Below are 17,990 nucleotides of genomic sequence, written 5' to 3' on the forward strand. Positions count from 1 at the left end.
GGGGAGGTGAACCATGAGAGACTATGGACTCTGAAAAACGAGCTGAGAATTTTGAAGGGGTGGGGGGTGGGAGGTTGGGGGCACCAGGTGGTGGGTATTGTAGAGGGCACGGATTGCATGGAGCACTGGGTGTGGTGCAAAAATAATGAATACTGTTATGCTGAAAAAATAAAAAATTAATAAAAAAAATAAAAAAAAATAAAAGAGAAAGAACTATAGAGAAAAATCTATATAATCAGAAGCTGGTTTCCTTATATCAATAAAATTAATAAAACTATAACCAGACCAATCAGAAAAAAGCAAAGACACAAATTATAAATATCAGGAATGAGAGATTACATGACCAAAAATCCATTAAAAGGATAATGAAAGAATATTATGAACTTCAGAATAATTCTTTCGACAACTGAAATATAATAAATAAATTCCCTTTACGCTGAAAAGAAATTAAAAAAAAACAGCAAAAATAAATAAATAAATACATTCCTTGAAATATATAAACTATCAGTTATCACTCAAGAAGAAATAATAACAATAACAGCCAGGTCTGTGTCTACGTCTATGAAGGATTTTGAATTTGTAATTAAACCTCCATGCACACGCACACATGCACACACACGCACACACACACAAGTGTGCAAATGTCTTAGCAAATATTTAAGGGGACAGTACTAGCAATTCTACACCATCTCGTTCAAAAAAATTGAAGAGAGGGGTGTGCTTCTATGAGGACAGCAAAAAAGCCATTATGAGGAAGTAAATTCTACACAGGTATCCCTAATGTACACAGACCCAAAAATTCTGTACAAAATATTAACAAGAAGCAGCTTGAGCTGATATCTGGTGAGGAGGGCAGACTTTGGTAGTTATTTGTGCTTTTTACCAAATAAGTCGTTTTCTTTTCTAATCTGGGCACTTGCTAGTCTGACTCATCCTGTGACCAGTGGAGCCTAGTGACAATCAGGATGACAAGCTACAGAGTCATCATGTGTCAGTCAATAATGGGGTGGAACAAGTGGTTCTCTCTGCTTCAATGACCAACATCTCAAGGCTCTGAGAAATGATAATGCCAGTGCATGGTGGGAATGAAGCCAAAGATGGGAAAAGAATAGGGCAGCGTTACTTTTTCACTGCAACATAGCCAAGCCTGTTCATACAGATGCTCTGGATGCCACTATAGACCTAATAAAACCAAATCTCTAGGATAGGGCTTGAGAATTTGTACTTATAATAAGCATTCTCAAACTGGAGAGCCCTATGACCCATGGTGGCCCACAGCAATTGCCCTGACACTCTGTGTCACTCTGTGCTGACTCATAACTTGTCTTGGCATTGCCATAGGGTTTCAGCATCATGAAGGTCCCAGCCATCTCCTCCCACTTTCCTCAAAGCTTTTTTCAGCTCCTTACTCAGGAAGAGTGGAGGAGTTGATTATACAGATTTGTTTCATATACTTCTAAATCTGTGTATCCCAAATTCATGTCAAGATAGCATTATCCAGAAGAGCTTATTAACAGCACAGAATTTCTGGGGGTGGGCTGGTAACCTAAACCTACAACAATTGTTCTCAGGTAATTCTGATCACCGGGGCAGTTAGGTAGAACCTGGCATAAATGGACAAGATAACTTTCTAACTCTCCACTGAAGTACAGCTATGCCCACACAATCATCCATTGTGGTCAATTTCCTTAGTTCTCCAATCTGAATCCTTTCCATCAGAAAACTAACCCTATATATTAAATTATCAAATTTTATGTATACTAGTTGATGATAAAACATTCTGAATATCTCTGGTTGTTATGGGTGGAATTTTGTCCCCCTCCAAAAAAAATTCATGTGGTGAAGGCTTATTCTCCAGTATCTCACAATGTGACCTTACTTAAAAATGGGGTTGTTGCAGGTGTAATTAGTTAAGGTGAGGTCATTAAGGCGGCTACAAATCCAAGATGACTGGTGTCCTTATAAATGGGAGAATTGTGGACACAGACACAAATGGAAAAATCCATTTAAACGTGAATATGACCATCTAAAAGCCAAGGAGACAGGCCTGGAACATATCCTACCTCAGACCCAACCAACTTACAGGCCCTGTGATTTTGGACTTCCAGCCTCCAGAACTGTGAGGAAATAAGCCATCTGTTCTGGCTTATTAAGTCCTCTTAGCATCTGTAGAAATAAGCCATCTGTTGTTTAAGCCACTCAGTCTGTGGTACTCTGTCACAGCAGTCCTGGAAAACTAATACATGGGTCAATGGCAAAAGTGGATCAAGGCATTTTAAAAGTGAATTTTGATTAAATTTTTCTTCAAAACAGGGAAGTAATGGGATCATGTGTAGTTACTTTCCCCATTATAAAGCTGTAAGACGACAGCAGGGTCTGGGACTCTTTTTTCTCAAGAAAGGCACACAGCCTGCTCTGTAGACTGCCAGAGATGAATTATCAATGCTATCAAGAAAATACAGTCTTCATCCAAAAGAAGTAAACTATGCTACATCAGCATGAAGTTATAACAACCTTGCAACCAAAACCACTTTTCTATTTGGCCCCCAAAACCTGTGCCTGCACCCCCTCTTCCCTCCAGTCCCCCACCCTGGGCTTATCCCCTACACTCAAGTCCTATCAGGTGGGGCCCATACCAGTCCTACTGTGCCATAAACAGCCAAAGCATAGGGAGTGTGCCCACTTGTCCTGCACTTACATCACCTTCACTTGGGGCTAGGCTGAGAGGCCACCCAGAAATTCCTTATTGCTTGATCATATTTAAAGTACCATTTCTACATTCACAAGGACACTCCAATGTCTTGTGCATGTTGTTAATAAGTATTGCCTAAAATAGAAATTTCTGCTTATCATTTCATTCCTCCGGAAGATCTGGGTGACTAAATCTTATTACAAACAAGCTTGTTTTACATAGATGACTCTTGAGAGGGTATATATGAGAGGAAAACAATGTTTTCAAAACTAGAACAAAAATAGTCAAGTTTCAAATACAAAAATCACACATGAAAGAAAGGCCAATCTGCTTTGTACAGTCACCATCTGATGAGCAAGAGGACTGATAAGAATATACTTAGATCTTCAGCTTTTCATACAGAAATGACATTTGTTTATCTTACTAAATATAAAGAAAAATTTAAGTCCTATACAACACAAGGACAGAGGAATAACAGAATGAGGGGGGTAAATATACAATCTATGAGCTCTGAAACCACAAAGAAACAAATGTACCTTTGTCACTGTGCTCCTGTCACCCAGATATGCTCTGTTACCCAGGCAACCTGCACAACATCCTCTACAGGGTCTGGCTGAGGAGAGTCTGGCTGTTTCCCAAATAAATTATTGCTTCTAATATATCCTGATCAGTAGCTAAAACATTTACTAAAATTTTTAAGTAAGGAAAATACAAAGCCGTAAGGTGATCATGAGCCGTCTTCCTGCTGGCTGGTAACTCATCAATACACTCTTGATTAACAAGGTAAATTATCCTCTGTGCTGGGTTACGTTACTATTTTTTTTTAAAGATTTTATTTATTTATTTGACAGACAGATCACAAGTAGGCAGAGAGGCAGGCAGAAAAAGAGGAAGGAAAACAGGCTCCCTGCGGAGCAGAGAGCCCGATGTGAGGCTTTAACCCACTGAGCCACCCAGGCGCCCCTTATGTTACTATTTTTTTAATCACCTTTAAACTCAAAGTATGACAGGTTTGAACACTACACTACTTGTGTTGTACATACATGATTTAATGATGTCATGACATGCAAACTATATACAGTGGCCACTGCTTCCCACATTTCACCCTGAAGAAAATAGGAAAGACCCATGAATTTAAAGCCCCTGAAAGCACAGAGCATACCAGGAGGCAGCCAGGAACATACTAAGTATGCAGCATCCCAATGACTGACACTTCCCTCATGTTCTACATGTAAGAAAACTTCTGCATTTTTGTGGCAACTTCCTCTGGAAAATAATAATATTATGATAGTACACTCTGAGGCTATATGAGGAGGTGCTTATACTCACCAACAATTTCACTGGGTTCCTTGTTATAAAGCTTTTTGTTCCAGAAAAGGAGTCTGAAGAGTGGAAAGGAGAACAGGAGAATGATACAAATCCCAATAAACATGTGTGCAGTAAATCCTGCAAAGTCCAGGCCCTGGAAATAGGAAAGGGGAAATGAATTGACAGAAGGGATTTTTCCACTGCACAGGCATAGCTCCCAATTCAAGACTGCTCCCCAAATGATGGATCCAGGGAGTGCTAAGCACTGAGAGCCAGCAGGGGCTGGCACATCAGCGTGATGGATGTTAATTCAAGGGTCACAGGGCCCAGCACAAAACCCACAGAACAGGTGTTCTCTACAACTTTGAAAATGTTTAAAGTTTGTTTCCTTCATGTCAATAAACCAATCCTTACCTGAATAGCAAGAAACCTTAGGAGAAAACAAAAACAGGTTATCACAGACAATCTCAATGTTAACTGGGTCTACATTCACCACTGGACTGACACAATCTCCCAGGATGAAAAGAGACAGATGGGGGCAAAACATAAAACTATATGGCAATATTTGTCCATTTCAAGGCAAGTTGGGTTTTTTAAATATTTGGTTTAAGTGCCTGCTAAGTTTTAGTGAAAGAACATCCTTGGCTGGAGAGCACAGCCCTCTTCAGGGTTGCCTCTTCAGGGCAGCCAATGGCCAACAGGACTGAGGTGGCCCAGAGCATCCCAACTGGCCATAATGGGTCCAGGCAGGACCTTCTCCCTCTCCTCAGACTTACTTTTCTCTCTCTGCAGAACTATGTGCCATGTTTAGCTACTGAGGATGTTTCGGGGTAAAATCCCCCACTAGGTTAATCTGTCAGGGAATAAGTTAGCAACATCACTGGCTGGTTCTTTCTGTCTTTTACCCTGTGCTTATACCTTCAGCAGATATATACAGATGATCCCTGAATGTAATTAATATTTTTTGAAGGAAGGTGTGAGACAGAGGTGCTTGTATCCTGAGTTCTGGATCCTTTTTTGCACATGCTAGCTATAAATTTTTGTCCAATTAGAAATGATGGGACAATTGGGAGGAAAAAGGGAGGGGTAAATTAAAGAAAGAAAAGGAAGGGGCGCCACAACAAAATAACACAGCCTTGAGTGGAAGTGTTTGGTTGCTACTCAAGTTGTAATGGGTGGACTTATCAAGTGAGAACAATGCAGAGGGGGACAATCCCAGCTGAAAAATTTTAAGAAATAATACAGGTGATGCAATATATCATGGAATGTAAATATTTTCACTAAGCTTATTAAGTACATGTATCTGGGATTCCCTGCTGCTTTACACACCTCTGTAATTTCCTACACTCTTCTCTTTAATGTCCTTGGTAACAAACCCAACCACTATTATAATTGCATCAGTACAATGCTTAAACATAGCCCTTTCTTGCAAGGTACTGGTTCTATTTTGTCCCCTTCAGTCTTTTTTGTACTGTTTTGGTTTTGCCTCCACTCAGCTACTTTCTTCTTAGTTTTCCACAAAGTCCTCATTCTACACTGGAGGTGGTCAAAATTTGAGGCATGTAAAACTCTGAACAGAGGATCTCCCCCAGAATCAGATTAGAACATCCACAGTCTCATACACTACATATATTCAAGGGGGATCCAGCTGAGTAAATTTTGGCCCACCAATATCATCTTCTAGGGACAAGGCTTTCAGGCTAACTCTGGGACAAGTCAAACAATCAACTGAGTTGTAGGACTTAGCTGAATCTGCTGACTGTCTTAGTAAATATCATGGTGTAATCTGAAGATAGAATCATCTGTGGAGACTCAACAAGGAAAAGACCCCCAACGCTGTAAGAATGGGTGTGATAACAGGAAGGATCTGGTGTGGGACATGCTGCATGTGGAGAATGCATTGAGTATATAGAGGAGAAGTCATGACATACATGGATCTGAGGGAAGTAAGAACTTTCCAAGTTCTGCAGACATGCAGAAGTGGGTGATCCCAGTACACAGAAAACAGAGCAGGCCATGGGGGCATGAGCTCTGCTACAGAATGCTGACTGAAGAGGAAAGATGATCAAAAAATCAGAACCCCAAGGCCCACAGAAATTGAAGAGCCATGTGGAAGCAGAAAACCCACAAAGACAGAGAAGAAATGACCAGAAAGACAGAGCATGAAGCAGCTGGGAGCGACACCATCTAAGTTGTCAATAGATGGAGTGGAAGAAATCAGTGGTGGAAGAGCACCAAAAGAACACCCCAGCATGGCAGGAAAGCCCAGAGAAACATCCCAGTGTACACATCTCTGCAGCACCATGGAGGAAGCCTTCTTCTGACCTGTGAGATGTCATTCAGAAGCACCGGGGACACGGCTCCCCCTATACACATTTTTCAACTGTTACTTAAAAGTTAAGGAGCACCTGGGTAGCTTAGTCAGTTAAGTGTCCAACTTTTGATTTCAGCTCAAGTCATGATTTCAGGGTCATGATATTGAGCCTCATGTGGGCTCCACACTGGGCATGGAGCCTGCTTAAGATTCTCTCTCTTCCTCTCCCTCTGCCCCTTCCCCCTCTGAAAAAAATAACCATGTTCACCACTGGTGAGTTTCCATAGAACAGGCATAAAGAAATAAATGTAACCAGTGAAGGAGGATTATATCCCTATCAGCCTACTGGCAGAAGAAAGGACAATACACTGTTGCTCATGGAATCCTAAAGTGTAGGAGGACCCTGACTGGCAGAAGAAAGGACAATACACTGTTGCTCATGGAATCCTAAAGTGTAGGAGGACCCTGTAAGTCTTCTCTACCTATCTGTGCAGTACTGGAAATCCCACCAACAGAGAACCATCCCAAGAAATATGGGAAGAGTGACAAGGGTGTGGAAAGGGTACGGTGAAAGAAGTTTCCTCATAACTTGCTATAACTTCTTCCTAATTCTCAGAAAATGTGGAAGAATTTTCTCACATGACTTCCTTACTGTTCCAAAGTCCAGTACTGTTTTATTTTATTATTCCCCTAAAGTACTCATATATTGAGTATTAACTTTCTTCATAAATATTTTAAAAATTAAGTTCACAATTAATTTTAATTTTATAATCTTTTCTTTTTCTAGTTCATGGATATGTAACAACAGTAAGTTGTATATACCCAAAAATGTATGGCTGTGCTGGCATTGATAATGAGGCTTTATAAATTAATCTCTGATGAAGACACTATCCCTGAAACTATGAGTTCATTTGTGTTCTCTATACAAATAAACATTCTCTTTTCTCTAAGCTACTATAAAATAAATTAAAACCACTCTTGGTTATACACAAAAGTACATTCATTAGATACATTTTCTTTTTTTTTAAGATTTTATTTATTTATTTGACAGACAGAGATTACAAGTAAGCAGAGAGGCAGGCAGAGAGAGAGAGGAGGAGGAAGGAGGCTGCCTGCCGAGCAGAGAGCCTGATTCGGGGCTCGATCCCAGGACCCTGGGATCATGACCTGAGCCGAAGGCAGAGGCTTTAACCCACTGAGCCACCCAGGTGCCCCCATTAGATACATTTTCTATGAGATACAGTTTAACCCCAAAATTCAAGGAAAGTCATTAAGTGGAAGACAGGAAACTCATCTTCAATAAAACAAGGAGAGCCCCCCCAAAATAAATAAATAAATAAATAAATAAATAAATAAATAAATAAATAAATAAAACAAGGAGAGCCCTAAGGCCATGTCTCCAGAGGATGTCACTTTGGCACAAAGCTGTATGAGGATCCTAGAGTAAGCACCCTGTGTATTAAAAACCTCACCTTTCTCCCTTACTGTTGTATTTAGATTCTGGATATTTACAACAGCATGTCAGTATGTCATGGAGGAATGTAGGAATAGTCTGAAAGACTGCTCTTTCCCTTTAGCTTTCTCTCTGACTTGGTAGAGGCCCAGGGCTTAGAGCCTGTATTGGGTCACATTCTACTGTTCAGTTCAGAGCATTCAGACCTAGGACTCAAAAAGGGCTTATAATGTTGCAGAATTGACTCAGTTTATGTCCAAGAAAGACTTCATGCTCAGGATTTTATATTAATGTAAATGCAATGCTGGCCAGAGTCAGCTAAGCTGTTGCATTAACTCATTAATATGTTGTCATGAGAAGAAGAAAAAAAAGAAGAGACAAACAACAGACACTGAAAACTGAGTTCTAGAAACAGTCTAATGAAATAGAGTAGCCATGTTCTCACTTGAACGATTTCTATAGCTATTCTATTACAAATTGTTTTCTATTTGAACTTTTAAGGTTTTAGGGTTTACATTTGTATATGTAATCTGCTTTTGAGTTAATTTTGGGGTAAAGTGGGAAGTGTGGATGTCCTACAACATCCTATGCCATTTGTTCCAGAACCACTTGTGAAAAAAAAAACAGTCCTTTCTTCAATGAATTGACTTTCCACTTTTGTCAAAATCAGTTATTCATCGATGTGGGGGTCTGGATCTAGACTCTCTGCTTTTTTTTTTTAAACATTTTTTTAAAGATTTTATTCTTATTTATTTATTTGAGAGAAAGAGAGAGATCATAGGCAGGGGGAGGGGCAGAGGGAGAAGCAGACTCCCCACTGAGCAGGGAGCCAGATGTGGGACTCAATCTCAGAACCCTGGGATCATAACCTGAACTGAAGGCAGACACTTAACTGACTGAACCACCCAGGTGCCCAGACTCTCTACTTTTTATCTATTTACCTATTTACCTGTAATGATGCCAATACCATGATGTCTTGGCTATTGTGGCTTTATAGTAAGTCTTGGAATTAGGTAGTTCTAGCCCTCCCATTTTGTTCTTCCCATTAAGAGTTATTTTTGTCATTCTGAACACTTCAGATTCCCATATAAATTTTAGAATTGGTTTGTCAATTTCTACCAAAACAACAACCCTGCTAGAGTTTTGACAGGGATTGCAAAAATCTGTGGCTCAATCTGGAAAGAATTGATATATTAACAATATCGGGTTTCTGATCCATGAGTAAAGTATCCCTCTCCATTTAATTAAATCTTCTTTAATTACTCTGTAATATTTTGTAGTTTTGAGTATACAGGTCTCACATATGTTTGGTCAGATTTACCCTAAAGTAGTTCGTATATTGATGCTAATATTCAACTGTTTATTGCTAGAATATAGAAAACCATTAATTTTTCTATATAGATCTTGTATTGCACACTTGCCAAATTTACTTATTATTTCTTGAAGCTATGTTGTAGATTCCTGCAGACTATCTACACAGATAGTCATGTCATCTGCCAATAAAGACTATTAAATCTTCCTTTCTTCTTTTTTATTTTAGCCAGAATTTATTGATTACATACCCAAAAAATAACTTTCCTATTTTTAGGGAAAAATACATTTTCCACAGTACAGATTGATCATTTTCTACATTTCTTCCAGAAATAGCTGCTTTTGAAAAATATGATTCTGAGAAATAGCTACAATTTGTCAATATTTTTACATCTGTGCCTCTACAATCCTAACAAAAATGACTAGGACTGAAAATATAAATGATCTGGTTGTTGCAAATTATTATCAGCATTAGCCAAAAATATTTAATAATAGCACCATTTTACATTTGTATAATGTTTTAATTTTTTAGAGTACAAGTTTTACTTCACTCTTATTTTTTTAAATCTTCCTTTCTGGTATGGATGGCTTGTGTTTCTTTTCTTGTCTTATTGTATCCACTAGAACCTATGGTGAAATGATACACTGAAGGGGTGAGAAGAGGTATCTTTGTCTTATTTCTGATCTAAAGAAGAAGGCATTCAATTTTCACAGTTAAGTGTGGTGTGGGCTGTAATGTTTTCCTGGATGCTCCCTTTTAGGCTGATGAAGTTCTCTTATTTTTCTAGTTTATTGAGAGATTCAATCAGTAATGGATGTTCGAATTTGCCAGTTATTTTTCTGCATATGTTAAGATGATCACATGAATTTTCTCATTTAGTTTGTTAGTAAATTGCATTGATTGGCTTTTCAAATACTATAAATTCTAATTGGTTATGCTATATTATCCATTTTATATATTACTAATTTGGATATGGTAATTTTTAAAAATTTACTTTTAAAAATTAAAAATCTATGCTCATAAGAAACACTTATTAATAGTTTTCTTATACTGGTTTTGTCCAGTTTAGGTATCAGAGCCACAGAGAATGAGTTGGAAAGTATTCTCTTGTCTTCAGTTTGCTGTAAACTTTATGTAGAATTGGTATTATAGCATTATTTCTTCCTTAAATATTTGTAGAATTCACCAAAGAAGCATTTTTGCTTTGGCCTCTCCAGACTCTCGGTTTTATCCCCTCAACTCAGGAGTCTGATGGGATCCACATGGGTTTTCCCTCCCTGTACTACATCCTGGAAACTCTCTCAGGACAGTGAACTGGGACAATCCTAGGGCTCACCTCTTTTGTTTCCCAATTCTCAGCGATTGCTGGTTTTATTTTGTTGTTGTTGTTGTTGTTTGTTTTTTCCTCCTGACATCCATTTTCTTGCTTAGCACTGTCTGGTTTTGCTTTGTTTGGGGTTTTGTTTTTTGGGTTTTCATTCATTTTCTTTTGGGATATCTCAAGCAAGAGGGCAAATCCAGTCCCAACTACCCTATCTTGGCCAGAGCAGAAGCTGTGTTATCTTTTTTTATCCATGTGTATCCATATACAAATGTCCTGGGAGACTAGATGCACCAAAACATTAAGAGGATTTATTTCTGACTGGTGAGATTATGACAATTTTTAAAATTTTTGTATGTATGATTTTTATTTTCTACAATAAATGTATTACTGTAAAATAAAAATAAAACAGTATTGTTCTCTAGTTCCATCCACGTCGTCACAAATGGCAAGATTTCATTTCTTTTGATGGCTGCATAGTATTCCATTGTGTATATATACCACATCTTCTTTATCCATTTGTCTGTTGATGGACATCTAGGTTCTTTCCATAGTTTGGCTATTGTAGACATTGCTGCTATAAACATTTGGGTGCAAGTGCCCCTTCAGATCACTACGTTCGTATCTTTAGGGTAAATACCCAGCAGTGCAATTGCTGGGTCATAGGGTAGTTCTATTTTCAACATTTTGAGGAACCTCCATGCTGTTTTCCAGAGTGGTTGCACCAGCTTGCATTCCCACCAACAGTGTAGGAGGGTTCCCCTTTCTCCACATCCTCGCCAGCATCTGTCATTTCCTGACTTGTTAATTTTAGCCATTCTAACTGGTGTGAGGTGGTATCTCAATGCGGTTTTCATTTGAATCTTCCTGATGGCTAGTGATGATGATCATTTCTTCATGTGTCTGATAGCCATTTATACATTCATACTTATAAGAGCTTTCAAAAAATTCCTAAACACCTTTATTTTATGATCCTTTCCAAAAAAATCTTAAATTCTTCACTATATTCATTCACTACATTGAAAAATGTAAGGGGACAGATCATTTTATTCTTAATATTAGTTAGAAGAAACTTCAGTTCCCACTAATTAACATACTATGATTAAGTAGATAATGTTATCTTATCATCAGACCACCTCACTCTACACTGCTGGATCAGTCACCTAACCTCCCTCTCAAGAAAACCAATAGCACTTAATATGAAGAAGTGATATGGAAGAGTTTAGTTTCTTTTTTTTTAAGATTTTTTATTTCTTCATGTAACAGAGAGAGAGATCACAAGTAGGCAGAGAGGGAGGCAGAGAGGTGGGGGGGAAGCAGACTCCCTGCTGTGCAGAGAGCCCAATGTGGGGCTCGATCCCAGGACCCTGAATCATGATCCGAGCCGAAGGCAGAGGCTTAACCCACTGAGCCACCCAGGCACCCAAGAGTTTAGTTTCTAATAAAAGCTTCCATGTTGGGTAGAATCTTAAGTGAGCGAGTAAGCTGGGATCTATATTATTTATTGAAAGCAACCCTGTTACACTGGTACATACATACCATCTTCCTCAACTCCTGGTTGGAAACAATAATGACATTTGGTGGGTCCCCAATGGCAGTGGCAGCTCCTCCGATATTTGTGAAGATCACTTCTGCTATGAGGACTTGTCTGGGATCGAGGTTGAGCACCTCACATAATCTGTCACATGGAGGAAAATAAAAGTAGTAGCCATGCTATTCAATTGACAGGCCCATGTGCAACCTAAATATTCTTAAAGCACTTGCTTGTACAGGACAGGTGCACACACACACACACACACACACACACACACCCCTCTAAGAAATGCAATGTTGGGGGATAAACAAAGACAACAATGTTACAGAGCTACAGTTAACACTCAGAATTGCATTTCTCTGAAAGTTAACTGACCATCCATCTTAACCATCCATGTGAAAATATACCCCATCAGACTCCCCACAGATCTGGAGGGAACACATTTCCCTGAGTGCATGCCCTGGCACAAGTGAATGGTGCTGGCCACCAGACCCCTCTGAGTCAAGGGTGAGGCAGTACAAAGTACTGGTACAAAGTGTCGGTACAAAGTACCAACACTCAGTAACTCACACCACGCCTACCACCCTAATTCTTCACCCACCTTCCCTTTCTCAGATGCTGAGCCCTTAATGTGTCTCCTCACCCTTCCTGTGGACCTCCTCCTTGGAGAAGGAGTACATATTCTACAGCTGTGTGTACCTACCTTGGCTGCACACTAGATTTGTCTGGAAACCTTTGAAAGTCCTGCTGTCCAGCCCCGTGACAGACCAATCCCTGGGAGTGGGTTTGGACAGAAGCATTCTATAGCTCCCTAGGTAGATCCAGTGAGCATGAAATTGAAAAATGTTGCCTTAAAGAAGGTTTGGGAAACATATCATGGCCCACCACACCTACACATCTGCAGTGTCCACTTCTATACAGAAACCAGGCCTTGGGTCTCCAGGGTGCTGCAGTCAGGGGCCAGCACAGAGCATAACCAACAGAACACCTGGGTTGCGGGGGGTAATCAGTCTACAGAGCTGTGTGTAAGCTGAAGAGGAAATGGTATCCAGGAACCAGGGACAGAAAGGAATCCAAAAAGAGGATCAGACCCCAAACAGCAACAGCAGCAGCTCTCAGCTGAGAAAGCTCCCAGGATCTGCCTCCAGCAAGAAAATAGTGTACACTAATCAATAATACTGGAGCAAGCACAGAGATGGCATCCGTGTAAATGGGCTTAGCTGTTTAACTGTGAAGACTAATGCTACTCCAGACAAAGGCAGAATGTGATTAAGCTCATAAAGTCATGAAGAATACGGTAATATAAATAGTGAATCTGAGCACACTAACACTTGAATCTTGAAAGATGCAATTTTTAGATAATAAATGGAATTGCTACTCTCACAGAAAATTACAGAGTTGGTTCCTGGAACCATGAGGATATAAACAAATCCTAGCAAGACTGAGGGATGCCAGGAATATGGGATTCCCCTGGAAGCCCACTCTCATTGGAGCTGCCATCAGAGAATGCAATGAATGAGATGCTGGGACCTGGCACATGTAGGTGACACTATGGTTTTCAAATCAGTGACTGCAGCAGAGTCACCCTGGTTGGAGGGGGGTGAGTGTGGCCTTTCTCTTGTCCCCTGAGGTCTCCTCGAAGCAGAGTTTGGTGCCTGCCATTAGTAGTACAGGTTACAGTTTAGAGCACCCTTTAAACACATTCATTCTAGCCTTCGTTTGCCCTCAGAGGAACCCCACATACTAGGAGGAGCCACACTCCCCTCACATGAAGCCTGAGTCCAGTGTCCCTCATCCCAAATCTGTGCCTAAATGCACAGAAGGGACAAGGCAGCCAGGTTTGTGGGAACTTGGAAAAAAACCAACTCTCCATACTGTAGGCTGCATCCATGTGGACTCTGTCTGCTCTCTGCTCCTCTCCACCCTCTTGCTCCTCTCCCCAAACTCTTCCCCCTGCGCCAATTCACTCCACCTCTGAGAGTAACCAGTCTTCAAATGCCATAGACATCACCTAGAATTAGTACTGAGCCCTGGAAGTAGCCCTTATTGATTACTTTGAACTTGCTATGTCTCATGCCTCATGACCAGGAGGGTCTCTTGTCCAGCAGAATCCTCAAAACACTAGCTTGGGTTAGTCCCTTTGATGGTACAACCCAGATTAGTGTAGCTAAAGTGACTTGTCTGGGACCCTTCATTATGTAGCTAGCTCCCCTCAACCCCTAGGATACTTGCTTTCCTAAGACCAGCCAAACACCAGAATATGATGGGTCCAAGCAGGGAAGGACCATGATATGCTGGAGAACCATCCTCAAAATCAAGAACATTAAGTATGGATAAACGGGGATGCCTAGATGGCTCAGTAGGTTGAGAGTCCAATTCTTGATTTCAGCTCAGGTCATGATCTCAGGGTTCTGAGATCAAGTCCTGCATCAGGCTCCAAGCTCAGCACAGAGTCTGTTTGAGATTCTCTCTCTCCCTCTGCCTTCTTCCCCACTTATGTTCTCTCTCTCAAGTAAATAAATAAAATCTTTTTTAAAACGTATGGGTAAAATTATAGGTCCATGGCCTTGTAAGAGGCCTGAATAATGACAGGCTCTGAAGCTCAAGCTTCAGAAGATTCAGGGCAAATGGGCTTTGATGCTCAATAAATGTCTAATTAATAAAGTAGGTGGAATTAAAAAATAAAATGAAATCAAACTGAATCTCTCTTTCCCCAAGTTACCCTGCAAAGTCTTTTCAGGCCAGATTCTGCAACACTCCAAGGAGCCTGGTGAGAGCAAGATGGCTGCCCCGCCTTTCCCAGACCTCCCACACTGCTCTGTCACACCTGTGACCAGTCCAGTGGACAAGAACTTCTGGCACCTAATAGTCTGTCCCCCACCCCTGGACAGCAACGCCAGAGTTTTCTGACTCCCACAGGTATTTCTGTGGCCATTGCTGCTGCTGTCATAGCCATAGCCACAGCCAAAACCATAGCCTTAGCTAAGAGCACTGATCACCACAGTCCCAAGGGATGCACAGGCTAGACCAGGGCAAAACAGCAAAGGAAAGTGGGGACTAGATTGAACAGTGAGAACACACCACACCATGAGCCTGACCTAATGCTCAGGTAGGGCCAATCTGCCTACCTACCTTATGGTCACAGGAGTAAAAAGCAGCAATGTGGTGACATTGTCCAGGAAGGCAGACAGGACAGCGGCAATAAAACACAACATGATGATCATGGCCCACACTCTTCCTCTAGCTAGTTGGTATGTCTGAGATGCACACACATAGAAAAGAATAAGCCAGGATCAGTGGGGTTGAAGAATAAATATGACTTTTCATTAGGGATTCTAAGAACTAGGGGTCCAAAAAACACTGCATGGTGGAAAAACTTAGACCCATGAATTCCTAAATTTGCTAAGATGAGGAAATGATGTTTTGTACCTGAACTTTCTGAACCCACATTGGCCTACATTCCTTCCCTCTAATTCTCCTTCTCACAGTGCCCTGTGATGGTTCACTGATTACAAGGTTATGGCCCTCTATCCCTTTAACATTATCCGTATTTTACAATCTCCTTTTGGTTAGACAGACTGGGCCGTGACCCTTAACCCTGATGATTGTTGGCAACTTAAATCTTAGGGACTTTTAGTACCAATATTGAGAGGAGGAGGCCAGATATTTGAAAGTACATGAAGCATGGCAAAAATCATAGCATAGTTCTATCATTCATAGTTTGCAAAATGCTTTGATGAGTAAATAATCTTTTAAAAGAACTTTCCAGTTCAAAAAAAAAAAAAAAAATCAAGCACAACATTAGTCTTTGCATTAGTAAAGCATAGCAAGATCTCTTACCAGCCCTGAATGATAGCTCCAGTGTACAGTCTGACTGTCAGAACTTGCTGGTGGATTCCTCATGAGTACACTTATAAAAGTGAATGTTTGGATGTTCAATGATTAGAAAGTAATCACTGAAATCATTTCACCAAAAAGCAAGTAATCAGAAGCTGATAACTTAAAATATTTAGATGTTCTAAAATGCAAAACAGTATTTGATATGTAGCTTTCAACTTGCCAATTAAACTAATGTTACACAAACATTCAACTTAAATACTCTTTTCCTTTATCTCCTTTTTCAGTTTGACGAGAAAAGGGAAGTGTTGCTCAGAGCCACCAACTCTGCACAACAACTGTACCAGTCTTACAGCTGTGATTTTGAAAAGGAGACAGAACTTTAAAATATTTGCTTTAAGGGGCGCCTGGGTGGCTCAGTGGGTTGGGCCACTGCCTTCAGCTCAGGTCATAATCTCAGGGTCCTGGGATCGAGTCCCGCATCAGGTTCTCTGCTCAGCAGCGAGCCTGCTTCCCTTCCTCTCTCTCTGCCTGCCTCTCTGCCTACTTGTGATCTCTCTCTGTCAAATAAATAAATAAAATCTTTAAAAAAAAAATTTGCTTTAAAAAAAAAGAAAAAGAAAGAAAGTATTTGCTTTAAATGGTAGTTTTATTAACTGAATACATCATGGCAAAAAATAAATTAATTAATTAATGCATAAATATAAAATACCACATCAAACCTACCTTTACAGCACAATAATCAAAAAATCCAGTTTCTGAAAATATGGCTACTAAGATCATCTGTGGGGAAAACAGAAAAAGGAGATATGGACAATCTTTGAGCAGTGCACCACACTGAACAGACATCAGAATGATCAGTTACAGATCTCAGCTCTGGCCTCTGCGTGAAAGCCGCCTCTTCATCAAGCTTCTTGCTCTCTTGCTGAGTGTAGTCCACTAACTTCCTGAATGGAGCAGGTTTGTCCCTCTGTATTTTTGTCCAGGGATATATACCCAAGGTACATTATCATTCCACCTAATCTTCACAACAAACATCAGGTATTATCATTACTCTCTGTTTTTTTTTAAGGTTTTATTTATATGTTAGAAAGAAAAAGAGCAAACAGGGAAAGGAAGAGAGAGAGAGGGACAAGCAGACTCTGAGCTGAGCATGGAGCCTGATGCAAGGCCCAATCCCATGACCCTGAGACCATGACTCAAGCCAAAACCAAGAGCTGGATGTTCAACCCACTGAGCCACCCTGGTACCCATCATTACTCTGTTACAGACAAGGAAACCAGGGGGCAGAGATGGGAAATGACTTGCTCACAGTCACAAAGCTAGAAGCAGGAAAGGAAATGAGACAGAATTTGGCCTTCTGTACCTATATGTCCACACAAGCAACAACTAAACATTTTAAGATTTTTAAACAGGGTTAAATTTTGTTTCCTAAAATAATGAAAAATTTTCATCACCAATTTGATCAAGATATGCAAAAAAGAACAGTTACACTGAAATGATTATTCTCTGGGTTCTATATAAATCCAGAACTTGTGTTGCTTTCTAGTGATGACACACAGACAGTAACAAAAATTATGTCCCATTTACTCTAAATCTAATCAACCAGACATTTCAACCAGCCTGAACTTTCTGGAAAATTCTTTATTCTCTCTCCCAAGATGGCACTATACCAATGTATTGAACTTGGAGCAAGAAGATGCAGGTTCAAGTACTAATTCTGCCACTTAGAAGTAGTTTAACCTTGTACAAACAAAATTATTTAATCCTCTATATTTCAGTTTTCTTGCCTCACCTTTAAATCTTTTATTCCTTGTAAGGCTGTTGTAAAAATTCAATTAAATTATGTAAATTAAATAGAAAATAGTAGGTCCAATACTGTCTTTCAAATAAAATGCATAAAACAGAAATTTCCAAAAATGAATTTAGACTCAATATAAATATCTATCTCATCTGTAGTGACCACTGATGTTCTTCCTAACCCAAATGACCACCGCTACCTGTTGCTGTCTGTAGAATGTGGTGCTTCACTCACCAATAAATGCTTCACATGAACTGAATTGAATAGGTAGGTCCTGTGTGGTTCTCCATTGTTGTGGGAAGCTGGCCCACACATTTGCTGCCAAAACTACCCAGAAGAGACAGAGATTTGGGGATTGTGGTAAGTAGCCGCACAGGTGGCTGACTGCCATGAAATAAAGAAAAGGCAGGGGGCTGGA

General features: G+C 40.1%; 1 protein-coding gene across 4 annotated transcripts in view; it reads right to left on the bottom strand.

Annotated features, from left to right (window-relative positions):
- Positions 1-17,990, bottom strand: part of OCA2 (OCA2 melanosomal transmembrane protein) — a 504,704-nt gene that overhangs the window by 311,661 nt on the left and 175,053 nt on the right. For all 4 annotated transcript variants that reach the window (XM_047738795.1, XM_047738792.1, XM_047738793.1 and 1 more), the window contains 4 exons: positions 16,498-16,554; positions 15,067-15,191; positions 11,940-12,078; positions 4,022-4,154 (listed from right to left, as the gene is read on the bottom strand). In XM_047738795.1, the coding sequence (XP_047594751.1) occupies positions 4,022-4,154; positions 11,940-12,078; positions 15,067-15,191; positions 16,498-16,554 (454 nt within the window). The remainder of the gene's footprint in view (positions 1-4,021; positions 4,155-11,939; positions 12,079-15,066; positions 15,192-16,497; positions 16,555-17,990) is intronic.

This window comes from Lutra lutra, chromosome 7, assembly GCF_902655055.1.
Source record: "Lutra lutra chromosome 7, mLutLut1.2, whole genome shotgun sequence".
In the NCBI taxonomy this organism is placed as follows: Eukaryota; Metazoa; Chordata; class Mammalia; order Carnivora; family Mustelidae; genus Lutra; species Lutra lutra.